This window comes from Dinoponera quadriceps, unplaced genomic scaffold, assembly GCF_001313825.1.
Source record: "Dinoponera quadriceps isolate SergipeBrazil2010 unplaced genomic scaffold, ASM131382v1 scaffold2217, whole genome shotgun sequence".
NCBI classification, from domain to species: Eukaryota; Metazoa; Arthropoda; class Insecta; order Hymenoptera; family Formicidae; genus Dinoponera; species Dinoponera quadriceps.
In genome coordinates, this window is record NW_014556255.1 from 35,147 (window position 1) to 62,494 (window position 27,348).

A 27,348-nucleotide genomic window follows, 5' to 3' on the forward strand; every position below is an offset into this window, starting at 1 on the left:
GACTTAATATAGAACTGAGACTTCGGCTCGGGTCGCCCCGAAAGTGAGCTCGCGGCTCCGCTGGTTTGCGCAGGGGTTTTCGCGGAAACGATCCACGTTTCTCGTTCATTTATTCGCTCGCCTTTCTAATTACGAGAGGCAATAGGAGAAGAGCTCTCATCGTAGAAACCTCTCGTAGAAAAGGGTAAGCGAGAAAATCGTTGCGTCAGCGACCGTCGACGATTTTTAACACAGAGGCTGCGGGACTTGATTTTTCCTCGTCTCGTTCTACCCACGCGAGTTTCGAGCCGGTCGTTCCTTTCTATTAGAGTCCCTCAAGTTAAAGTCTGGACAAACTCCGACCTGCTTCTGATTGGTCCGGTTTCTTATGTGGTCGAAAATTACGAGAATCGAGGATTATCAATTAAGGGATTCTATTTGGAGCGAATCTTTATTTGAGAGAGAAATTGCACACAACGGTATTTTCTCGATGAAATAAACATTTTCAGGAGATGATACTGCATTAATGACGATTTCTTGTGGAGGTTACTCGGAGATATTGAGTAGGCACTCTTCGTACGTAAGACACTTCTAGTGACAAACCAAACGCCATTTTCGACCAGAAAGTCGGAGATGTCCAGATTTGCTTGAGGAATTCTACTTTTTATAAAAGTGCAATGCTGCTCACCACCGGTGACTCGTGGCAGACGTAGCGTCTGCTCCTTTTTCCTTCCACATTCCTTATCGTCAATTCGAGAACATTTTAAACTCTGTATCGTTTCGAGCGGAATGCGGTCCTTTAATGAGATTTTAATTTAATGCATGCTAAAAATATCGCCGAGAAATATTCCGCAGGAACGCTCAGATATCAATATCGGAAATCAAGTGTAATTCAATGAAATCGAGCATTTTCGCCGTTCGAGCGGATTCTCGGCGAATTTCAAGGAGGGACGAGTCGAACAAAGAATCCGCGAGAAGGGAGGTGGTTTCGAGACACGCGGCGCACACGGCTCCGGCGAGCCGGATTCTGTAAAATAGGGGCTCGACGCGGAAAAGAGGTACGCGGTGAAAGTATCGAGTGAACGTGCATGTGGAAAGACAATACGCGGAACGCGCGTAACACAATGATACGCGTCGCGCGTATGTATGCGCGCAAGGCCCGAAGAATCGCGTTTCGCGCGGCCGTCTCTCTCTCTCTTTCTCTCTCTCTCTCTCTCTCTCTCTCTCTCTTTCATTCCCTCTTTTTCGCTCTCTCTCGTTGTTCCGCGCTATTTGCGTAAAACGCGACTCGACGAGAGTGTCAACGCGGCCTATAGACAGATCCGCGTACTTCGCGGCATGAATGCGCGCGTACGCGCGCGACTTGTGCAAAATTCGCGATTATAAATAGCGCGCGCGTGCGTCATCTACGGGGAATATGTCCTTCGGCTATCTTTCGCTACCGATTCCGGGTCGCCTTTTCATCAGCAAAGGGAGACGTCCACGAGAACGGAGCCCGATATCTTCCCCGTCGGAGAAGCGCGCACAAAACGCGACGACGTCCCTTCCTTCCGGAGAAAGGCTCGGGGGTCGATCACGAGCCTTTTCGTCTGGCGTGAAGAGCGTAAAGAGCGATACCGGGTCGAAATTTTAAATTCCGCATTAAGTATTCACGTGGAGAAAACGAGAACAAGTTCCCACTTCCCGGAATCGAAATTTTAGTCGTAGCTTAAATCTAATTTAATTCTAACATTAAGTGTTCAAGGGGAGCAAGTGAAAATAAATTCCCACTTAGTACAATAGAAAACCTTTGAACACCGATACAAATGATACTTAATGTAAAATTGAATTAGACTTAAATCAGGACTGAAATTTCGACTTGGGATAATTTCCCACTTGAAAGCGTTCATGGAAGTATAGTTTGAAAGTTTCCGTTCTTCCCTATTTTTTTTTATCTCTTACCTTCTTTACAGAAAAAAAAATAAAGGTGGTGGGTTCTAATCGAACACAAGTGAATTTTTCTCGATTTTTGCACCCTTGGAACAGAAACCGGAGAAATCCGCGGAAAAATGAGGAAAAAATGGTCTTTTCCGAAATCTTAAAATTATACATGGAAGTGTTCACTTTTCATGAGTTCACGCTAGAGCAAGAAATGCATGATCGCCTCCAGGGAAGAAAGTTCGACGTGAAAAAGCGCGAAAATCGCCCCTCGGCGGCTTTCGGATAGCGCCGTTATAATTCACACCGTATCCGTCGGGATGGTCGCACGAGATTAATGATCGCGAGATTAATATCTCGCGGATCACTATTGTTATAAGAAACAATCTCAATATTTCGGGTGATTGTCTCGGTATTTAATTTTCGGGATTGTGACATTTCGGGACGTTGTCCTACTTTTCGAATATCAGTATGATTTTTCGGGAATGTGCATGTCCACCATACTTCCCGCCTCCCTGCGGTATCGATCGCGCGTTCAATCGCGCGTTCAACCCGCGGCGGCCGAATGGCTGATTAATGCGAGCGGCAATTACGTCCGCTGTCACGCGCTATTTGTCGGCTTTTTGCGGCCGAGCCCGCAATAAAGGCGCGAGAGGCTTGTTAGATCCGCGTCCAATGCGGGATGCCGACGCGCGCGATCTACGCCCATAATAATAACGTCCGCGCAACCTTCAACTTAGCGCAGGCCTCTAATTAAAAGCCTCTCGATCGCGCCCGTATCAGCCGCGCGTCTCTTTCCATTGCGCGTTGCCAACGGAATCGTCATCGTCGCGATCTCTGCCGCGTAATCCCGCGTTATTGTAGTCGCGTGGTTTTACATACGTCTTCTTGCGGCTGCGCTTGAGAAGATATCGCGGTAATCGACGTAACGAATGTCGCGAGCGGGCGGGCAACTACCGCGATCGCGTTCGCCAGGTCGCGAGGATCGCAGCTCACGGGAAAACGCGAGCAGCGACTCGAGTCGAAATTTTATATTCTACGTTAGATCTTTAATGTGGAGAAAACGGGAATAAGTTCCCACTTGTAGCATCAGAGGAACGCAATAAATGCTCTTTTAATGCCACGAAGGGGATTTAGCCCTCCGGAATCTTAATTTTAGTTCTACATTAAAGCAATAATTCCCTCACTTGCGGTGGTGACCAACCCGAGTCGAAATTTTAATTCTACTCTAAATTTAGTTTAGTTCTACATTAAATGTTCAAAGGTCTCCTATTGTGCTTCTTTACCACTACAAATGGGGAAGTTGTTGCCGTTTTTTCCACTCGAAGACTTAATGCAGAATTAAAATTTAGACACTGGAGGATTAAATTCCTGTTGTAGCATTAGAGAAACACTTATTGCGTTCATTTGATACTACAAATAGGAACTTATTTCCATTTCCTTCTTTTGAAGATTTAATGTAGAATTAAAAATTTTAACTCGAGGAAGCAGCACAACAGAAGGCCTTTGAACATTAATGTAGAACTAAATTAGACTTAAAATAGGGTTAAAATTTCGACTCGGGCAGACTCCAGCATCGAGCGAATCGACTAATCGCACCCGAGAGAATTAGACTGAATGAAGACTAACGTGTTCTCGGCTGTGATTGATCGACTCGCTCACCGTTTGAGTCTTATTGATTACGCCTCTTCGTGATTCTAACGCGCGAGATCAACGGTGATCGGAAGTAAATCGCTCGTGATCGATCGGATGACCAGAACTAATGAGTACATTATCATGCAAATGCCCGCCGGCAGTTATAAATAGAGCGGTAATGCACGAGAACGCGCAATGACGCGTTCTCACCGGTGAGCTAGGTAATTCATATAATAATGTAACATATGTACATTATATAAAAATCTAACGACGTCGCAAATAGCCTATTAGCTTATCACTCCACGATTATGCCATTACGCTTACTTTTCTGTGCGAGTCTTTTCATCGTCTTACGTCGTGTTTATGAGACGTATACGGTAAAAAATATTTTGTACTTGTGTTAAAAGTAGTCTTCGTTAAAATTTTTGTGTTAAATTTAAATTTTTAATATACTAAGGTGTTAATTTAACATATCGTGTTTATGTTGTCCCGACGTTTTGTGTTGAGTCAATATTCAACATATATAAGTGTTAAAATAACACATTTTATATTTCAGTTACTAATTTTATGTTATTTTTCAACATAATATTTGCGTTACTTTTCAATACATGCACCTTGTGTTAGAAGTTAACACAAAAATTTGAGTAGGCCGTTTACGAAATGTGTTAAATTTAACATCAAATTTTTTATTGTGTACACAGAAAAATGCATATTGAATTCAAGTAAATATTACTTATTTCAAGTATTTCACAAGTTTATATATGCAAAAGTTCATCATAAACATCAAATTTATTAAAAATATATTCTGAATCCTAATAAGTTTAGTACTTCAATCAAGGATATTAAATTAAAACAAATTTCGATTTGATTATTCGAATTAGCCGAATTTAACTTTTCTTCGGTAAAATTTACAATATTCTCGAGAGGAGAACAAATTTTTCTCTTAAGTAAATGATAATGAGCTTTTATAATATTTTTGATGTGTGAGAACATTTTAATATTATTATCAAGAAAATATTCTTTGTTCAAGATAACCATTAAACTTAAAAGTAGAAAAATAAGCTGAGCAATTGCTTTTCTTCGCAGTACCAAAATATTGTTCTCTGTGTATTTTCCTCTTTTACCATATAATATATGCTATGATAATGATAAAATAAATCTTAAGTACCAGGTGAAATTCCATTTCGCATGGTTAAACTTGATTCCGTATGTTTTGGGGAAAGAGTAGAACAAACTGAAACAAAAATTTTATCCAGCTCAAATTAACATTCATCTAGTTGCTCGATTGCAAATTTCCACTGGAGAGAAATTGTCTTTCCGAGATAAGAGAAAAAAGGAGAGAGAGAGAGAAAGAGAGAGGGGAAGAGAGAGAGAGAGAGAGAGGGAGCCGGAGCGTTGAATCCCTTTCTCTCTCGGCCGACGCTGGAAAAAGATCGTTAAATCCGATCGGGCGCGGAAAATGCGGGGTAGTAGCTTTCCTCGAGGAGAAGCGAGACGACAGTTTAAACGGCCGGACGGTCTTTAATCGATCGGCGGGGCGCGCGCGAACTCCACTCCCGGCGACGTATAAATAGCGTATCGAAAGGGAGAGCAGCGTCGTGAGCCGTAATCCCGTAAAAATACACGCTCACGAAAAATCATCGTGCGATGAGCGACGGTGACAAATCGCGAGGCTCTCTTCGGTTGTGCGTTCCGACATCGCGTCGACGACTTCATCTTCATAAATTTGCCTGTCGATCCCATCCGACGAACGTAATTAGAATACCTTCGCTCGGATTCCGGTTACGTGCTCGAATCGCTGACGATTTCCACACGTACCGACTCGTCATTTACTCGTTATATTACCATTCATTTGCATCCTTTCCCGCAAACTCTATCGCAAGCTATTCGAATTCGCTGGATGCATGTGCCGTTTCACCTTGACGTAATCCTTCCTTCTTTATTCTTATGCTAATACGTTACGCACTATGCGGCGAGCGCACAACGCACGATAAACGGTGCACAATGTGGCAAACGAAATGTTCGGTACAGTCAATGAAAGAAAGCTCGCAACACTTCTAGCCCGATGAATTTGAGAACGCATCCGACATCTGCAAGAGAAGTTGCTTTTTTCGGTAATTCTCTACATTGAGAAAAGAAATTGAAATTTTGCGAAGCAAATGTTTCTTGTGACATTTTCTCCGATATTTATTGGTTGGAAAAAAATTTGATTGTTATATTTTATATAGGATATTTTTTTGTGAGATGTATCTAAGTTTTCTTATTAATTGCTCTATTTGCTAAGAATAAAACTTTATTTCGCCATATGCAAATAAATGTTTATTTCCGTGAAATAATTAATATATCCTTATAATTCACAAGTGAATTTTTAACTCTTTTTTCTCAGTATATTGGATATTGGATGCGTTCTAAAATTCATCTAAATAAATATGTTGCAACTTTCTTTCCATTGACTGTATATACAGTGACAGAAAATTACAATTAGTTTCAGCGCCAAACACACTTTTTAACCACAACAGTCAGGACCATTTCTCTAGTAAATGTTACTACAGTGTCAGCTAGTGATAATAGCTTTACATGTATGTTGCTGCTATTATAAAATATGTATGGCACCGAAACTATATAATTTTGTATCAGTGTACTCCTGAGCCTCCGGCTAAATTTAAAAAATGGAGGCATGCTTTGTCGTCTTGCCTGACAGATATGCGGAAAATTGCGCTGATAAGCTGGTAATTGCGAAACGTTACGAATAATAATTGAACAGCGGCCGGAGCACGAGCCGAACGCGTTTTTCAAGAACGCGTATTTACGCGGTCGTTTTATTAGCGTTAAATAGTTTTTCGACGCGCCTGTTCGTTCCGCCGGTCATTACGCTCACGCTTGCGCGCGCGGAACGATTTTTTCCGACCATTAAATACGCCCGTGGTTTAATCGGTGTTGATGTAACGTGAAGTAATGGCACTTTTGCGCGATAAAACGCAGATACACGAGCAATATATTTTATAGCGCGAGCCGGTGGCTGCAACGTGGCGCTCCGCCATGTGTGCCTCGTTGCCGTCCCGCAATTTGACCGCGTAATCCCCGCGAGATTATTCCGCGAGAAGAAGAGAGTGGAAGCCCGACTGTCGGATTTGAACGCGCGTTCTTCCATGGCCAGACATTCGTTTCACGGTAATAAACGTCAAAAGCAGCCAAAGTAGCCGGGGCTTCTATTTCAGTTAGACGCCGAGCTTTGTTCGCTTTATTGTATCGGGGGAGGGGGGCTTTTCCGAAGTTCGTCGGATCGTCGATAATTCCATTGGCACAATGGATAAGTTCCTTCGATTATCTGAAAAATGGCAGAGAGAGTGCCGAATAATAACGACAACACACTGAAAGAAAAAAGTACTGCATTTAAGTAAATATTTTATTAAGGAGTATTAAAGTTAGCAGTTCTTTTACTCGGATTAAGTAAATATTATTTGAACGTGGCGTACTGAAAGAAAAATGTGCTACGTTCAAGTAATGTTTATTTAATTCAAATAAAATAATTAGTCGGAGGAAGACTTTCAAGGCCGGGAACAAAGCACGGATTTTTTTAGTGCTGTTAGATATTAATATTGTCAATATTAGGAGTCATTCAACAATTACATCACAACCACGAAGGAGGAGGGATGTAATAGCTTGCGTGACAGTTGTGATAGTAGGGAAGCAGGTGCAGGCGGGGGCGCGAACAGTAAACGAAGCAAGTAAGGAGCGGGGGCGGCTGAAGTAAGAAGAGCTTGCAAAGCTCCGAAAAGCCTCGGAAATAGCCGAGGAAGAAGGGTTCCCGGCGTTATCTGCGAGTCGCGCGCTCCGAAGCGTCACTTCGTTGGTGGTATAGTCACACGGGCATTCAGCCGAGTGACAAGTTAGTGACAAATTAGTGAGCGAGCGGAAGGGCGAGTAAGCGAAGGAGAATGAGAGAGAGAGAGAGAGAGAAAGCGATTGCGAGACGCTACCGCGCGCGACCCGGAGGGTACACCGGCGGGGCAGCGACAAACTTAAGGTCAGCAACTCGCACGTTCCAATTTCCGTGATTGATTAGCGAAGCTCGGTGGAGGGAACTCGCGGTATCACACGGAAAAAAGAAATTAACTACTCATATAGTAGAACTGAAATTTAGTTATCAGGCCTAATTTCTGATTGGCGGAAGCTAAAAACTAGATAAGGGACAAAAAGAATTAGCTGAATCAACTAAATCTCAGTATTACGGACAGCTTATTTTGGTCTGCGCGAGCCAGTTTTTAGCTATGGGAGCTACTTCTTCTTTTCCGTGTTTGGTGATTTGGTATTTCATTTGCGATTAGTTATTGGTGGTTGTCGGTTACTGGAGCCCGGAGGAGATCTCCACCGGGAACGGAAGGATTAGAAATTTGTCGAGTCACGTTTCCGCTGTCATATTAAACGGGGGAAAGCGCGAGCTATGTGCTGTCGGGGAGGTCAGCGTGGCGGGCTGACGGGGCCATCGGAGCTTCCTATATTTTGCTTTAATTCGCGATTGCGAAATTATATTTGCGGAGGGAGATCTCCGGGTTGCCGCCGGAGCCGTGCTCGTGATCATCCCTGTGCGCACGTCGCGAAACTGTGAAGTCCGAATAATTAGTTGCGAAAAACTCGCTGTGTCTCGTTACCGAAGTTAATCGCTGCCGCCACGAAGTCAAGTTCGCGCACCCGAAAATTGTTACATAACAGCCACGCCCGACCGACCGAATAAATATCATTGTTAATGTTATCTCGTCGTATTTCTTTCATTCGACAACCTTTATCTAGTGACGCAAGAACCCTCCCTTTCTCCGACTTAAAATTACTTTGAGCTACCGGGCCCGTTCGCTATCGAATCCACCGTAATTAGAGCAATTAGCGTAGGTAATTTCGCGGAACGGTCGCGCCTGGTGCCGAAAATAGGATAAAAATTGGTGCCGACGATTCGGAGAGCGGCGGAATTTTGCGCCGGCACAGTTCGAACGTTGTTGTCCGAACTACGAGAAACAGTCGCAGGGTATAAATGTTTGTCGTAGAGAAGATTAATGCTGTCATATTCTCTAAGAATAACATCGGATATTAGGTACGTCATTTCTGAATGTTCGTGCGTCAAACTGTTGATTCGGCAACAATGCTTCAAAGAAGCAGTCACGATGCACAAATATTTAGAAATGTTGCGTCTGATTGAAAATTTCCGATGTCGCTAGGAAACGGGACAACATTGGAGCCTTCTATACGTCCGGATTAACCCCCGGCCAGCGTACGTGGAGGATCTATTAAGTACCACTTTATCCTCCCTCTCCCCTGAATTGATATACAATTCCCGAATTAATCCAGATCAGAAATTATTTTAAATGTATCAAGCGGAAAATAATTAACCCCGATACTCCTTAGTAAATATTTATTTGAATGTAGCACTTTCTCTCTTCAGAGGAGACGCCTTATTCGCATTGCTTTGACACACCTGTTTAATTAAAAAAAAAAATGGCAAGAAATCCGCCGAATATTTCCAAGGTCCTGATATATTCTTTTCTTTTCATCACTTTTTCCTCGTTCTCCTCATTTTTATATTAATCTTATCGCGTCAAAATTCGACTGCCCCAAGCACTTCATTATATGAGTTTCCCGAGAAGAAACGTGAGCCACAGTCGTGGACGGCGTTGCGTTATATTTATTCACCAAGTATAGAACGTTCACGAAACGTAGAATCGCTCACGTGCATTCCCCGGTCAATTGTCACACGCTACAGCTCGTTATCTGCGCCCGACGCCCGTAACGACAATAATCACGGACACGCTGTGTAATAATACGATAATGGACAGAAACAATGGTGTTTCGCGCAATGAGCATTAATTGCGTTCACGTGCGCGCGATATCGCGTCGGGAAGGGAAAAAATAGACAATTTCGTCGGCTACGCTGGCCGACCGAATGATTCTTCCTATGCGTGTCGTGCGCGAGTCTCATTAACTTGAGCGGAAAAAAGAAACCCCGACGTACTTCGTGCAGCGAAGTGTTGCGCGTTGATCGGCTGTTGATGGTATCTTGGAATTCCTGAGGACTCGTTACGCGGGACGGTTCGATCGAGTCATCGTCGATCGCTTCATCGATTTCCCGACGCGGTCAAGCGATCGGAGCGGAATGTCTGTGTCAGTACGGGTAAATAAACAAGATATAAACGGCGATATTTTTCTTTATTTCTTCTTTTTTTTCCTTTGCGCGCGAATTGTCCGGCGGAAAGCAGCGATCAAATGTATCCCCTTCGCGCTCCGCGGTTTCATCCGCGAAGAAGTCAAAGGTGGAGGAGATGCGACGCAGATAGAGAATGCATAATTTCACTTACGTACGTCCCGTACATACGTACGCTATGAGTTTATTCGCGCGCTTATCTATCATTTATCGCGCGACTGCAGTCAAGGATTTTTACATTACACATAAATCATATCATTCGCCGCGGAACTTCCGCCCCGCCCTGCGGGAGTCGGGCGTGCCTCGCCGTAATAACGGAGTCGTGCGGATAATAAGCTTCACTTCCCTGATAATTCACGATCGACCGAATAGATCGACCCATAAAGGTGCGTATACGCCTACTGAACGAACAATGAACGGACAGCGAAGGCTCGCTGTTACGGCTCGGAAAATATATACGCCTTAAGCCCCGGTCTACAATAGTGTTTTAAGCCTTAAGAAATGGATCAATCACAATTGATTATTCTCTTTATAATCGATTGTAAGTGGTCGATTTCTTAAGGGTGAAAACACTTATTGTAGACCGAGGCTTAATGAATTCGAAGAGAACGTTTCACTCGGGTTGATTCGCTCTGGAGAAGGTAGGATAAAGGAAGTTCGCGAACACTCAGTTAGCTCCTGGCTGTAATTTGTTTATATTTTTAGATCCAAAAGTATATATCAGTCAGATTCAAGAGCTCATTAAGCGCTCACGGAGCTTTTTTCTTTGCTGAACGCCAGTCACCTTTGCTTGGCTACACGGATATATGCTACGTATGTATAGTGGCGCACCCCGTATTAGTAGTGGAGGCTCCCACGTCCCGTCTTCAGTGAATCCTTAGATCTGATTGGTATGTACTTTTACATATAAATCATATCATTCGCCGCGGAACTTCCGCCCCGCCTTGCGAGAATCGCGCGTATCTCGTCGTAATAACGGAGCCGTGCGAATAATAAGCTTCACTTCCCTGATAATTCACGAATAATTCGGCCGAATAGATCGACCCGTAAAGGTGCGTATACACTTACTGAGCGAACAATGAACGAACAGCGAAGGCTCGCTGTTACGGCTCGGAAAATATGTACGCCTTAAGCCCCGGTCTACAATAATGTTTTAAGCCTTAACCCATTAGCTGCCACGATCTCCATTTGGGGATCAAAACAAAACATAATTTGAATATAATTATACTGTTACACAAGTTTTGTGCATATATATAACTTATTCGGCCAAAAATTTCAAAAAAAAAAATTTGGCAGTTAATGGGTTAAGAAATGGATCAAAAGTATGACAAATCATGGCTGAAACGAACAACGAGCGCCAAGACTGAACATTCGTTTTTGATATTCGTTTGCTCTTCCATCGTGATTTAAATCTAATCGACGATTAGCTCAACGGAATTGCTCAATCGTAGCGAACAGTTAATTGGCTAATGCGATTGCTCAATTCCGTTGAATTAAACATCGATTAGATTTAAATCATGCTGATAAAAACAGTTCATAAAAGTGACTTATGAACCTGAATGACTGAGGAACTACATTTAAGGCACTTTTATTGATAAAAACGAGTTCAGAATATGGACCTAGGTGTATACGCACCTTAAGCCGGATAACTATCGACCATTGCCACTTATTAAGCGCGGCAAATGACGACACGCTCCGTCCGATATCGCCGAGCGTATCAGCGTGTTCGCGCTCGCGCGTGTAATTACGGAGAATCGAATTACGGATTTGCATAGCTCTATACATCATCTGGCGGCGTTTCGTCAAAGAAACCGATCGACAAATCCGATCGCGACAAGTGTCGCGTTCGGACGAATTTGCTGTCACGCGAACCTCCTCGAGCGCGATTATCGCTACTTGACATCTCACTGCCAAGTTTGCGCCTTGGCATTCGCCGCTAATCATCGGCGAGCTGCTGCTCTACGTCTTTCTTCACGGGGGAGCGCGAGAAATTCCCCGGAACGTGTCCGCGCTTTTGTCGGCCCGGCGATCGGTCAACGATTCCTCGGCATCAATCTCGTTTCTTTGAAAATAACATTGTCTTCTCCACGTATCCATCGCGGAACCGTCGTGCGAAGCGTGACGGCCTCGTTTAGCTTCGTCAACTTCGTCTTCGCGTTGTCCGCGCTACGTAATAACAGAACAAAGCTGACACATCGGGCAAAAAGTCAAGAATAAAAATGACAAAAAGATCCCCAAAATGTACATTTTGATCGATGATATAAAAGTCGCATCGCCTTTAATAAGTTTCACAAAACATCCGTTCAGCAAGGGAACTCGCTTTCAATTTTCTCGAAAAGGAAGATAAATTTTTGGGTAATTTAGAGCAAAAAATGAACATGATTTTTTATCATTAATCATTTAAAACAAAGGGCAAATTTTTTCGCCAAATATCGGATATGTTTGGAGATTCGTCGGGGTAAAAGTGTCGCAATCAGATCCGCACCGAACTCGATCGTTCTCGAAGAGCGTTTTTGTCCGCTGCGAAAGCTTCGTAAAACGGAGACTCGACGCCACGTTGACAAACGCGAGAATCAACGATATCGAAATGATAATTGTCGTTCCGTCTCAATGCTTTCGGCTCAAGGTGATCCGGCCGTGTACGTAAGACTTGCGCCAGTCTTAGGTCGGTATTCATAGGCGGATCTTATATTTAAGATCGTCTTAAAGTTCATCTTCAGATATTGCACGGCTACATTTCATCGAGTACGGAACATCTGAAGATGAATTTAACACAATCTTAAGTAAGATCTTAAATAAGATCTGACTATGAATATCGGACTTCTCGCGCGTGAGCTTTTCTATCCGCTCTCAATTGCAATACTTCCCTCTCCCCTCCCCCGATTCAACCCTCCCCGATTAGACGACGACACACCCGCGCACGATGTCATGTCGAAATCAGAACGATGACGATTACGTGTTCGTTCGTACGACATAACGAGTGCGAGCCGATGTGTTCAATAATCCATCTTGCATGTCGTACCACACCTTTAACCCGACCTGAACCTGCGCCGATTAGATTTAAATCATTCTGCTTTATTTATAATAACGTATCGCACGCGCGCATTGTAGCTAACTCGTTACGTTCGATCTCGAATAAAATCGCCGACGTGTTAACGTGTTATATTCACGAGCGTGCGTGCAACGTGCGACAACGTTAATGACGATTTGCGGTGAGCAATGAGAAAACCACGCGAGCCGTCCTACGCGATCCTGGAACGGGACAATTATTACATCTTACAACACCTGCGTCCGATTCCGACCCCGTTCGATAGCGGCGGTGCGTTTTTAGGCTCGCGATGCAGCGCCAGCGCTTCTAATGCGATTCTCGCGTTGCACGTAAACATGCGAGAACCTTGAGCGATCACAAGTACCGTATGCCGACACCGCTACTCTCGCGCGTGCACACCAGGATATTGAAATTAAAATACTGCTGACCGATCGTGAATAATAAGAAGTCGCCGTTTCGCAAGCGGCGGTTTTACCGCCACATTTCCGATCGCGATTACGCTATTCGCGTATCGTTTGTCCCGCGTCTCCCCTTCGGACGATTATCGTCCGCAGGTGAGAAAAAATCGGCCATTTTTCGTGAATGGATATTCACGAGCGACGTATAAATCAATATTAATTTATTTATCTGTATCTTCGGTAGTTAATAGTAATAACATATCACGAGACGATCGCGCGCGCGAATAATAACGGATTGAGCGAAGATCACGATTTCCGTTCGCTTCCGCTGAAATTCAATTACGATAGCGCACCATTGTTCATCGTGGGAGAATCTATATTCAGTGTAATTAATTTAATCTAGTAAACTCGCGAAGTCTCGCGCTTACACATACGGCGATCTCCGATCAGGAGATTCTCTTCCGGGCGCTCATGCATGAAGACGATATAAAATCGGTAAACATCTCTAATTGAGGCTTATAATTAAACCGCATCGCGACTTTCCGCCTCGCGTTACCGCCGATCTATTCCGAATAACGTGATAAACTCGCGAATAAAGCGTCCGTCCGCTTCCGACAAACGCGACAACCGTAATTCCTATCCACGCGCTAATTATATAATTCTCGCCCGCGTAATCTCGCGATTCTCGCTAAAGAGATATCTCTTCCAGGTACAGCGAAGATGTTTAGCTCGATGGTGCAGAAGCTGGCGTTCCTCTACAAGCCCTATGCGCTGGCCATGGTGTCGGTCGGCTACGTTCTCGGTGAATTGGGCCATTATCTGATAGGTGAGTCGCGGGTATGCGAGCCGATTCGATTATCCGCGGGATTTCACCCGATTTACCTTGGCGACCGCTCGAGTTTTCGAGCGACTGAAATTGCCGAGCAAAAATTTCAATCGGAATTAATGAAATTTCAATTAGAGCGAGAGCACGCTTCGTTTAGCGCCATTAGAAAACACAAATGAAGCGCGGAAAGCAGCATTTATCGCTAAGCATATCGGTAAAGGTTAATAAAGAAATCGAAATCAGATGCAGGATTGGACATTATCCGAATAAATTTTTATGTAGTGTAGTATTTAGAATTGGAATTTTTACTTATTTGCGTTGTTTTTCTTCATCATTCGTTATTTATTATTCGTCATTTATTATTGACATATGCACGCGCCTATGTGTGCGTATACATGAACCTATTTAATTATATTATTTTTACTTTATATATTACTTAATTTTTATATTATTATTTTAGTAGTATAGTAAAATAAGTTTTGGCGAAAAAAATTGATTTGTTATATCCATAAGATAAACAGAGAAAAACAAGACAAATATATGTAATAAATGATATAATAAATGATTAATAATAAATAACTTGAATAACGAATAACACGAATGATAAATAATGCGAACAACGAATAAATTATTTATATATTCATTTAGATAAATTATTTAAATGAATATCATTATTTGATGACTTCTAAATAAAAGTGTTATTTATACAATTATTCATTATTTATTATTTCAAATAAAATTTGCCCAAGTCTAATCAGATATTGTTCAAACGTTTTTGTTCTATTCAGATCATTTTTAATAAATTAAAGTTAAAGATATATTTAGCAATAAATACTATTTTCAACACTTTTCTGTGTTTTCTAATGACAGTAAGCAAATCGTACTCTTTAGCCTCCTATACTTTGAATTTTAAATATCTAAGAGCGTAAGTATTTATATATTTTTTTCAATAAAATTTCATTTTTAAAGTTAACTAAATTATTCCGATTAGTCCAATTAAAATTTCCGGAAATTTATGTTTCGCTGCAAGGAACATTATCCTGTTTTTGTTCCTCCGAATATGTCACGGATTTCCAATATAACGATCCTAATTCACCTGACGATGTCCCGCGGGCAAGGTATAACGAGCAAAGCGGTCGCCGAGGACTTGCATTACGGCGACATTTCCTGCCAGTTCAACTCGACGACACTGTCATTGGTCGACCTTCCGGTGCAATGCGAAGTCGCGAAGAACGTTACCTAGTAAGTCTAACTAATAAGTCTACTAATGACCACCTGCTCTAGAAACTTCCAGCTGCGAGCGTCACGTGGAAGGAAGAATCACGTGTAACTGTAAATGCAATTAATGGCTAGTGTTTCCTCCTCTCCCTCCTACTTCTCCTTTGACAACTCGATTTCCTTGCGGCTGATTGATTCATCGAGGTGAGGTTGATACCGCTAACTCACGCTATTCTATAATGACTTAAGATACCGTCGCGCGCGGGCGGAGGGATACGTGACTCTGAGAGATCGATGGAGCTGTCGTTGAGACGTTTCAGGAAAAATTACCGACAACCGTCGACGATTCGAACATCGCGAAGAATTCCGCGGTTGCACGATGCCACGGAACATTCCGGATCATATTTATCGTCATCCGAAGGATATCGATTAGCCGAGTAGAAACGTCTCTAGTCAGCCTGAATCGAAAGCTAATAATTAACTTGTACAGGCTAGATTAAATTTTCTAGCTAGAGGCTGGTTTGTTATTGGCTGATTATTCAAATGTAAAATCAGTTTTGTGATCTAGCCGTAAATACGGATCACAATAGGTGTAGGACACAATAGGAGCTTTTTACTCTAAGCAGTATATTGTAACGTAATTTCTAGCAAAAAGCGTTTCCAACGTTACCAGACGTCGCAATTCCTAAGATTTAAGAGTTACGACTGTAAATATTACGACTGTTGGCAGCGCAGGAAACGCCTATTTATCAGAAATCATGTTACATTTTATTGCTTAAAACAAGCAGCTAAAAGCTTATTACACCTATTATGAATCCGGACTTAGCTATCAGAATAAAAGCTCTTTTGTTATTTGAAGATCAGTTGGAGAAACCGATTGTAAACTTACTTTATGTTTCGTTGTTTCGTAATCTGCGAGGGAGGCAGATCGAAAAGTTACCTAAACGTGCATCATTTGTTATTTCAACCAACTATTATCAAGTCAATAGAGTCAAGAAGTGTTTGTTAAAGCAGCAAATTAAAAGTACAAATTATTTACTCCCAGTACGAGGTCATTTGTCGTCCCATATCTGCAAACATGCATTTGTTGCGGATAATGCTATTAAATTAACCAAAATTTTTCTCTCAGTGCGCGAGATTCAATTTCTACTAGGACACCTGACAACAGTCCGCGAGCATTATCGCGTTCGTCACTACCGCGTCGCGTTGCGCCTCTCATTACTTTCACTTCATCTCCTGCATAACGCGCTCCTCATTTATGCAGCTGCCAGTCCCTTGAGCTGAACGGGACTTCCTATTGTGAATGGAACTACAACGGCCTCGGCTTGGACTATCAGATCTTGGCGGGGCCCAGCTTCATCGCGGTCTTTACGGTCGCGGGCGTTTTTCTGGGCATCGCGGCCGATAAGTACAACAGGTAATTAACCGAGTGAGTTTCGCTATTCGACGAGGAAAAAGAGTCACACGGTAGGAATCATCACGATTCCGGGCTCTCTTTCTCGAACGAGCGATTTCGCTTAATTCCGACTTAACGCGTCTGTCGTGCCGTCGCAAGAGTGAGACTGCTGGCGGTCTGCACTCTGGTGTTCAGCGTCGCGATCATTTTGATGGGAGCGGTGAAGGAGTACTGGCAGCTCGTCATTCTGCGGATGGTCCTGGCGGCAGGGTGAGTACCGGTAAATGGCGCTTCCGCTTCCGCTCGCGTAACGTTAATCAAGCCGTATTAATAATCGAACCCCCGTGGGGCGCAGGGAGGCGGCCTGCAACCCGATGGCGACCGGTCTACTGTCCGACTGGTTCCCGGAAGAGCAACGGGGCCTAGTTATGTCCATTTTTAATTGGGGTATTTACGGCGGTTACGGCATCGCGTTTCCGATCGGCCGCTACGTGCCGAAGATAAACATCTGGGACCTGGTGAGTTTCACCTGCAAACTTTATCGCTCCTTTCGTACTCTTTTGTCCCTCTCTCTCTCTCTCTCTCTCTATGCCTCTCCATCTTTCTCTTTTTTCTTCCTTTTCTCCCGTTGGATCACAAATACAGAAATATCGGTATTGAAAGAAAAATATCGATACTAGTATTGGTAGTCACACAACATCTTTATCGGGAACAGGCATCCTCGCAAAAAAATGCAACGTGTTCGACAATTGCGTTATAATTGAACTGTAAACGTATCGCGACGCACGATCGATTGATGATCTACGTAATAATAATGGTGAATCGTGTTGATCTCGGCAGGGCTGGAGGGCCTGTTATTACGGAGCCGGTGTGATCAGCTTGATCATCGCCATTCTCACCGGTCTGACGCTGACCGAACCGGCGAGAAAGACGATCGGCGAGGAGACGGCCAACGACGGGAAGCAAGTATCGATTTGGAAAGTGATACTGCAACCGCGCATTATTCTCTTATGCCTCGCCGCCAGCATTAGACATTGCGGTAAAGGGCGATACCTTGACGCGAAAGGATTCAGATACAGATCGAGGGTATATTAGCGTCTAAACGAGCTTGCACTAATCCGGCGAATGCGCATCGCCGTGATATTATCACTTCTGTCCGAATACTTCTCATCTAATAAACCGAGATCTAAAACAAATATATATGTGTATATTCGAGTCGACGATACGAAGGGGAAAAAGAGAGAATTCAAAACTGATACAATTTCAATTGAGATTCTAGCTCATCACACAATTCGTTGAAAATTCTTTTATGAAAGGGAATACAATTTTCGTTATTGTATCACGTTATGCAGCAGTGCCATCCGGTCACCGGAACAAAAAGTGAAATAGTGACCGCTTCTTGGCAAAAAAGATGACAAAAAGTGACCTCCGAAACATCAGACATCAAAATAAAATAGCGACCAAAAATGGCATTTTTTGTCAAATTACAAGAGTAACTGAAGCCATTTGAGCAAAAAAGTAACGCTTACGAAAAAGTAGTAATGATAATCAGTGTTAAGTAGTGATTATTAGTAGTACTTTTTTATAAAGGAACACTTATTCTTACCTTTCCAAGTTTATCTTTGGATAGCTTAATATATAACGAGTTTTTTTCATAATATGGTTTAAAAGTTTATAACAAGCAAAGACTAAGAGCACGAACGATACAAGTACGCTTTCGAAAAATGTTTTATCAAAAGAAACGGAAAAAAATATATATATATAGAACGTCTATATCTTACAAATTTAACGGCGTCTATGTCTTACAAATTAAGAATGAAAAAAGTGACCTATTTTGGACGATATTAAATTTTTCAGTGACCTGTCAGGAAAAAGTAACGAAAAGTGACTTAAGTGACCGGATAGTAGCGTTGCATTGTGCATACAGGTTTACTTTGGACCTTTTTACTTCGATATCGATTAAACATGAGACTTGCCCACCTTTTTTAATTGAAATTATGCGATTGAAGAGTACCTAACGATTTGAAAATAATCACAAAGTCAGAAAGACTCTCATTCTCGACTTTTTCGGCTCATTTGCCTCTTCATCTCGTCGTGATCTCAGCTCACGTGACATCTGTTTTCGATGTATATTGCAATTCTGTTTTTTTTTTCTTAATCGCACATGCGACTACGCTACTCGAATGGGATCAAATCTCGAATGTCTTTTCTTTCAGGTGGCATGTGCTTCGCATACAACTGCGATCTCTACTATAGGGACTACTTCCCGGACTACGATCTGGGCTGGTGGCTGTTCGCCGTCACAATTGTCATCGGTGGCATTGGCATTGTGGTCGGCGGGATAGTTAGCGACAAGTTCGTGGCGAAGATGGGAATCAAATCGCGCGTGGCCTGTTTGGCGATCAGCCAAATAATCGCGACGCCGCCTGCGTTCGGCTCGGTATACTTTAGTCCCCTTTGGGCCATGATCACGCTTGGATTCTCTTACTTCTTCGGTAAGGAGCAATCTTGTGACACTCAATTAACACAACGTCCAAAATCCCGAAAGAACGGGAACAATTCCGATATTTGACGATGTCAATTGCGATAGAAAATATAGACAAAATCTAAAGAAGAATCAGACATACCTGTAGGAAATTTTCTGGGAGCCGATTGGAATCTGTTCTCATTTTCCAAAAAAGAAATGACGGATTCCGATTGAGAAATCTATGAAGAATCGGATTAGAAGTGTAATGTTTCAAAAGTGCGATTCTAAATGGAAAACCCAGACATATTATGTTTGCTCTGCCCAGCATTTTTCTGAAGTTTTCTCGTAATTGAGATAAAAATTCGGGTAATCCGATTATCTATGCTATATGGAAATGTTTGGGAAATTTCCATACGGTAATGTCAGTCGAATAAGTTATATTGTAGCCACGTCTGTAACTCGCGCGTGTCGTTTTTTCGCAGCCGAGATGTGGTTCGGAATAGTGTTCGCCATCGTAGTGGAGATCGTGCCATTGAATCTGCGCTCCACCACCGTGGGCATCTTCTTGTTCGTCATAAACAACATCGGCGGCAACTTACCCATACTCGTCGAGCCCACCAGGATGGCCATCGGCTTCCGGGAGTCGTTGTATATTTTTTACGCCGGCTTTTACGGTATCAGTAAGTAATGACATGGAACATTCATTCGCGTGGCGTCGCGTAATCGTTCGCTATTTGCAATTGCGATCGTCCGATTCTCCACGTGGAAGCCGTTGCGAGTTCCACGAATGCGATTCTCAATGGTAATTATCGACGCATGACACCGTAATAATAGGTTCGTTTTGCCTACATTTTTACGCTTTTATATAATAAGCGTGCACTAATTCACTCGTTTTGTCGGAAGTGTCGTAAGAACTTGCATGGGAAAAAGTTAATCTTAAATGAATGACTGATGTTCTCATATATAAGCAAGAATATTATAATCTTCTTGGAAGATTTCTAGTCTTGATTTGATTGAATTTGTATTGATGCGAGTATTACTCGAATTCAATTCAAGACTAAAAATCTTCCAAGCAGATTGTAATATTCTTGCTTGCATATGAGAATATCTCATTGATTTAAGTCTCCTGTGTCTCCACTTTGACTTGCTTGATGACGTCAGAAGCGAGAAATCGCATGCCAAAATATATTACGGTGTACGTGAAAGTAAAAAGAATATGTGCATAAAACGGCACTCGTGATAGATTCCGCGTACTTGTAAAAATGTCCGGACGCTTTCCTTTAACCTGAACTTTCAATATCCTATATGGATCCACACGAGTTCCCTTGGATTTCCGTGGAAATCCACCTGGCAAGTTTCAACGCGGGAACTTCTGATCCTTTTATGAATTTGACGGATTATTATTATCCAATATCACAGAACACGCAGGTTATGCGCCGGTTGAAGAATATATCTTAACTGACAGAACGAATGAGTTTTAGTGTGCACTTATTGCAAGAGTGTAAAAACTGTGAGCAACAAAAACCTAACGATACCAATACGTCGAACGGGTTCCCGGTATCGCGTCGATTGTGTCACTTGACGTTCTTTTGTCTCCCCCGCAGGCTCCATTATATTCTTCTTCACTATATTCTTAATGGACGAACCCGCGGAGGCGGAGCGACAGGTGGACAGGGAATTGGACACGGAGTTGAACAAGACGGCCCCGCCGGCGTACGACAATACCATGTTCACTAACGACGATGGCCAGGTGCCAACGTTGGAGTTGCCGCCGTTTCCGTCGCGGCCGCCCATCTATGAAATTTCCCGATTATGAGACGGCCGGCAGGAATCGTTCCAAAGAGTAGTTCTGTAAATAGTGCTTCGAGCCCCGCGCGCGTCTTCCGGCGCGACGCTCGAGAGTCGTGTAGTTTCGATAACCGGGCGAATTCCTCTGGCAATGTCGACCCGTCAGCCGGGGATTGATCGATCGGTTGCTCGATCGTGGGAAAATTACCGTTGCATGTCGCGGAAATTAACAGCGACGCGTTCGACAAGCGGATTCTGTCTTCGCTCACGCGCATCGCCGACTGGCGTCGACGAGTCGTCCAAGTTGTATTTTTCGCGTCGGGCCGAAGCTTAGGAAATTGCGCGACTCGCCAAACGACAGTCGCAAAGATTGAGAATAATTGTTCCCTCCGTGCGCGAAACGTTGCGAAATGTCCGGTGAGAATCGAAATTTGAATTCTACGGATTCCTAAGCTCGCAAATCCCGTCGGATCTGAAGGGCCATTGGAAGAATCTCGAGATATAACCTTGTTATTCTAAGCTACTATTCTATCTTGACGAGAGGAACAAATGATCATTTACAGTCCTGTCTTTCGCTGCGTGTTGACTCGGAATTTTAAATAAGAAGGGATTTCGCGATTTCAGCTCGACCCACGGAAGCTTTTTCAATTGCGATCCCCGAAATTTCGCGATAAAATTGATTCACACGCGGGTCGCTGCTCCCGGAAGGCGGAGAATCTCAAAGATCGCGCGAGATCGAGTGATCGAACTCGGTGCACGTCTCAAACGGCGTCCGTCGGGAAAAGGAGGGTGTCGCGGGTTGGATTGACGCGCACAGACACATTGCCGGCGATTGCGCTCCGCAAAAAAGAACCTTTTATTGAGAAAGTCACATAAATATTGACGATTGGTTTTCGGTGTTATATCACATATCGTAGACAGCCTGTTGGAGTTTACCCGCGACGGGTAATGCGAAACACGACGATTGCGCGTATCACGTTGCACATTCGCGTTCACGGATCACTCAGACACGCTGACCGGACGCTCTCTCTCTCTCTACTTACACGTGACACGCGAGCGATTACGAACTAAGAGTGTGAGATTCGCCGTCTTCTCTCTTCTATGTACAGATTATTTAATATAAATAAAACGAGTCCACTTTTCCATTTTGTAATGTACAAAAAAAAGGGGTAATCGGGGAACGATGATATGTCCTCCGACGAGGGCGTACACGGACCAACGCGACCTCGACGGGGAACTCTGTCATGAGATGCTGCGTATTCCTAACGTACGACTGCACCGGCGACGATATCAGATTGATTCCGAAAACTCTCCTGGAACATCCGTTCGATTTGTCGATGTGTCATATTCTCGCTCGAAGAATGTTTCGTTCACGCTACACTGAAAAATGAATTTTCTTCGTCCACGTGACAGCGGATAACCAAACGCGTCCTGGTTGAAGGAAACCGAACTTTTGCTTATCTGAGAACGAAATTTGGTTCATGAGAACTAGAAATGTTGTTTCCTTCCACCAGAAGAGGAGAAGTAGCTTCGGCCGAGCTCATTTACTATAACGCTCGTTCGTCGCTTCGGGGAAAAGAGTTTTCAATCAACCTGATACTTGCGTGCGCGCGTACGGTGAAACAAGTGGGGCGCGCAACGAAGTGCGTGTGACGCGCGCGCCACGGACTTGAATCATCCACCTGGCGGACGATGACACGCACATTATTATTATTATCGCCGTCAATTGCGTCAAACGTCCGCGGGCGAGGTGAGACGCGCCGTGGGACGCGCGGCGCGTGGAATAAGCGTAAAGACTAAAGCCTCCTTCGGGTTCGGCGAACTCTAATACTTCTCTCGAGCTGGCTAACACCCGACAACTTAACCATAATGCTCTTAATACTAACGGATACTCTGCGCGCAACACGTCGCGCCGCCGCTTCTGCTTCCGCCCGAGCGAGTCGGTCGTTTATTTTGCTCTCGCGCTGCAAGGTGGTGGCCGCGGGAAATCGACGCGCACACATACACGTCGCAGCAGGAAAACGGCCACGGGTTCTCGTCCGCCTTTTCGAGTTTGCGAATTCGCGGGAGGCCGCTCGGAAAACAAGCGGTTTCGACGACGACCGTTCGCCGGCGCGAAATCAGACTTCGTTATTAAGGCCCATCTGCATAAGACGCAGAGAGAACGAGAACGCAGTATTTTCGCGTCCACGTATGCGTGTTCGCTTTTCACCGGCGACCATCGTGATGTCACAAAACGGTCCAATGCCGTTCCGAAATTACTTTGATACCCGTCAGCAACGCCCGCGACAGACAAACGCTTGCAAATTGTCGATATGCTTAATAGCGCAGGACTTAATTAAAGGGTTTGCCCCGGCAGGAGGCATTTCCCGCCTTGCGTGCGTCTCCTGCATTTATATACGACGGATCGTTTATCCGACGCTGTGTCGCGCTGTAATTTCCTCACCTGGGGAGCTGCAGCGATCGTAGTGGCAATATGGCTATCATTTATGATGTCACTAATGGAACCAGTGTTCCGTTCTTTTTAGCTCGCTGCGTTCAAGAAATGTACGCACCCTGAAACGCGAGAATCTCCCACGTACACTTCATACACTTCGATGTGTACGTGTACGTATCTTGAATCAGTGCAGCCAGTTCGGCTAAAGAGAACGGATCACAAATGCTGTCGCGACACGCTGCGTGCTAACAACGGAACAATTTTTCAGCACTGCCGGTGTATTGGCAGACTATATATGAAACACGCTCTATGTAGTCCGCACGATAGATAGCACGCAGCGAGCACTCGGGCTGAGCTAATGAGAAAACAGTGCGTCACAACATCACGTCCTAATTGGCTGGTCGCTTCGATGCGAGACACGAAAGTCGAGATTCGCCCGCGTCCTGCGTATTGAAGCCTACGACCCGTAACGACCGGAAACACGTCACGGCTGCGTCTCATCTTGCGAATCCGCGACCCTCGTTCTGCGTCTTACGTAGGTGGGCTTTTATGTACATGCGAGACATCGAGTCGGAGGAAAGACGTTTCTACGACGCGCCATCGAGCGACGTTCGCGCACACCTGAACGGCCGAGTCGACTTCGGGACACGAGAGGAAGGAACCGCCGGGTTCTCGCGAGAATGAAGAGGATATTTTCAGAGTGAAGCGTCTCTCCTCTCCCCGTCCTAAGATTCTTCGAACATCAAGGAACCACGGCGGAAAGCGAGCCGCGAACTCCGCGATTTTCTCTCTCTCTTTCTCTCTGTCATTCTCTCGCTACACGGAAGAAACAATTCCGTCGGCGTAACTGAATTTTCCGCTGCCCGGGGACCGGAGGAAAATTTGATTGTAGGAGCCGAAAGCTTTCTGCACAAGCTTTCCACTCGGGTCAATTGTCTCGGCCGAGTTTCAAAACAGCTAAATGTTCACACGGACATATTCTCAGCCGCGGTAAGAAAGACGTCACTTCTTGACGCTGAGAGTTTTCACTCCTCCACTGCAAATCCAAGTGTTACTTTTACACGCATAAGCGCCGTAAAGTGACGCATTTGACTCTTTACACGTTTCTTCCTGTTTCAGGAAGTCACGCCATTTAAAACCTTCAATCGTGAGTTAAGTGAGGCGAGTGAAAACGGCGGGAAATCCACGGGAAAATCCTCAGCTAAGATAACGCGCTTGGATTTGCGGTGTCGTCAGCTTGAATTCCCATCCGGTCCCTGTTCCGGAACCGAGTTCCCCGGCGCGACGTTTATCTCGTTATCGCTCGCAGACGCCGCGAGGGTGCGCCACACACGCAGGAACAGCACGAGCTGCCTGTCGCACTCCTCGCGCACTCCTCGCGAGAACCGGCGTCCGTCGTCCGGCTGGCGGGGCTGCGAGGACGGACGGTTCCCGCGAGGGTCGCGTCGCGATTCAACACTCCTCGGTGGAGGTGCTGGAGATCTGCGTGCTGGCGCCGCTGGAGAAGCTGCTCCTGCAGGTCTCGACCGCGAGCGCGGTCTCCGGCACCTGCACGAACTGCACCTTCTCCTTGGGCCACCTGCTCCTCCCGTACACGCAGTTGAAGATGTTGTAACGTTGGTCCATCTCCAGATGGCTGAGCGTGCTGCTGTGCCGGCGCTTCAGCACCTTCTTCGCCATCAGGCTGCGATTGTTCTTGTAGGAGAGCTCGCGCCGGAAGCAGAAGAACCTGCGCAGCTCCCTCTTGACGCGCCTCGACCGGTAGCCGAAGAGCAACGGGCTCGCGTAAGCGGCCAGGATCAGGAAGCTCAGCGCCAGCACGTCGTACTTGTGCGGGAACTCGCGGCCCGAGTACTGCGGCAGGTTCTTCATCACGCTGAGGATAACGTAAGGCGACCAGCAGATCAGACCCATCACGATCACGAGCGCGCTGATCCGGGCCGCCCGCGTCTCCTCGCGGTATCTGAAGAGCGAGCCGTTGCTGATCCGGTGCTTCAGGGAGTTGATGTAGCTGCTGGTGCTGCGTATGCTGGACACCCGGTTCAGGCTGCCCGGCTTGTTCGGCGCCGGCGTGATCGTCACGATCGGCGCGAGGAGGCACGACGACGGCTCCGCGTGGCTGCCCCGAACATTGCCCTCGGAGCTTTTACCAGCCGGCTCGCCGGACGACTTGCGGCGACCGAATCGCCTCGACTTCCTACCGTCCGAATTGCTAGTCGTCGCGTTCGTGGACGAGCCATTGCCGAACGCGCGGTTCTGCTGCGTCGTCGCGGTGTCCGACGCTTTCGCCCGGACGGAACGACCGTCGTCCTCCTCCTCTTCGTCCGCGCGAACGACGGCCTTGTCGAAGGAACTTCGCCTGGAATCGTCGCAGGAGCGTTCCGGCGTCTCGCACGCCGCGAGCGACAAGAAGTAGTCGGAGGGTCTCCGGTGGCTCGTCCTGCGAACAGTCCCCGGCACCTCCAGCGAGTCGAAGCAGCCGTAACGTCGCTCGTCCTCCGATTCGGACTCGCTGGAGTCGCCGGCGATCCAGCCGGACGACTCCGCGGTCGACACCGCCTCGTACATGAGGTCGTGCGAGGACTTGCGTCGCCGGTCCGCCGGCGAGTCCCGGAACTTGCTCCTCACGAGGTCCTCGTACGACGCGACGCCGCGGTCGTCTTCGAGGAACTGCGCCTTCAGGACCGCCACCGGCTGCGCCCGCTCGTGATCCTGGCTGCGCGTTACCTCCACCGGCTGCAGGCCCACCGTGAAGACGACGCCGGTCCTCTCGTCGGTCGACGGGCCCGACTGCAGGACGTCCGAGGACGACGAGAAGGACCTCCTGCGCGACGCCTGATTGCCGGCCGAGTGCGCGGTCTCGCTGGTCTCGTCGATCGACGAGAGGCTCGAGATCTTCGGTATCCTGCGGGCCTCCTCGGGGTACGCGTCGACCGGCTGCGGCCGGGCGTAAGGGTCCTCGCAGAAGCTGGGGGACGACGACAGGGCCGGCCGCGAGCCGGTCCTGCGAGTCCGCTCGGAGTTACGGTGCGCGGCCGCGTAGATGCTGACGTAGATCCAGCAGACCCCGGCGAACGGCAGCAGGTACGCGAGCACGCTGTGCACGACCGCGTAGATGAGGCCGTAGGTGACGGTGTCGTTGGCGAGGAAGACGGTGGAGTCCTCGAGGAGATCGCCGCCGCCGCCGCCGATCGGCCCGATCGTCCGCAGCAACGTCGGCGTCGCCGTGCCGTCCACGACTTCCTCCTCCACCAGCTCCTCCACCGCCTCCACCACGGACGTACCGTTGGCGCCGAAGAACGCGAACGCCGAGTCGATCGACGTCGACGAGGTGTTCAGCAGGACGTCGCCGTAGGACGAGCTGCTGTTGCTGCCGTTCAACGTCGTGCACGAGAGCCAGAGACTGCGCGGCGACGGGTTCAAGGACGCGATCAGGCCGAACGCCGCCGAGATCAGCCATACGGAGACGATCAGCACGGCGGACTTCAGCTTATCCACCCGGGCGCGGTAACGCAGCGGGTCCACCACGGCGAAGTACTGGTCAACCGCGATCAGCAACACCGACAGCACCGACGACGTAGTGACGAGCGCGGTGGCGCCTTCCGATATGGCGCAGATATTGCCGACTGACGAGGACGTCGCGCCGGACGCGTTCGACGTGGACGTCGTCAGTGTGGTCCCTGCGACGGACGGGCCGTCCATCATCAACAGCGGGTTCAGCAGCGCGCACGTCAGCAGGTTCGAGACCGTTAGGTTCATCACGAATCTGGAATCGAGATAAAGCATCCCGGGGTTCAATCAGACCCTCGTATTCGACGCGTTTGTCGCCCTAAGTTATTAGGATGAAGCGAGCGAGCGCTCCGGTGATCGTGCAGCGTGAGTGAAGCGTGGTTCTTGATAGACATTCGGTTAGCCCGGCAATAGTTGAACGATTTGTTGCAATCCAGTAGGTAGGGTTCTATGGAGGCGGTGTGTCTTCTTGGATTTCAGGACGCGGTAAATTTGGACGTCTGGACACGGCGACAACTTGTTGCAATGAGGGCCGCAC

General features: G+C 46.2%; 2 protein-coding genes across 10 annotated transcripts in view; one reads left to right on the forward strand and one right to left on the reverse strand.

Moving 5' to 3' along the window:
• Positions 1-22,650, forward strand: part of LOC106747221 (D-xylose-proton symporter) — a 23,202-nt gene extending 552 nt beyond the window's left edge. The window contains exons 2-10 of the mRNA XM_014624574.1: positions 13,878-13,994; positions 15,113-15,236; positions 16,477-16,629; positions 16,768-16,878; positions 16,964-17,126; positions 17,449-17,647; positions 18,825-19,103; positions 19,558-19,755; positions 20,680-22,650. Of these exons, the coding sequence (XP_014480060.1) occupies positions 13,889-13,994; positions 15,113-15,236; positions 16,477-16,629; positions 16,768-16,878; positions 16,964-17,126; positions 17,449-17,647; positions 18,825-19,103; positions 19,558-19,755; positions 20,680-20,891 (1,545 nt within the window). The 5' untranslated portion in view covers positions 13,878-13,888 and the 3' untranslated portion in view covers positions 20,892-22,650. The remainder of the gene's footprint in view (positions 1-13,877; positions 13,995-15,112; positions 15,237-16,476; positions 16,630-16,767; positions 16,879-16,963; positions 17,127-17,448; positions 17,648-18,824; positions 19,104-19,557; positions 19,756-20,679) is intronic.
• Positions 21,694-27,348, reverse strand: part of LOC106747219 — a 34,096-nt gene continuing 28,441 nt past the window's right edge. For all 9 annotated transcript variants that reach the window (XM_014624570.1, XM_014624562.1, XM_014624567.1 and 6 more), the window contains one exon: positions 21,694-27,066. In XM_014624570.1, the coding sequence (XP_014480056.1) occupies positions 24,753-27,066 (2,314 nt within the window). In that variant the 3' untranslated portion in view covers positions 21,694-24,752. The remainder of the gene's footprint in view (positions 27,067-27,348) is intronic.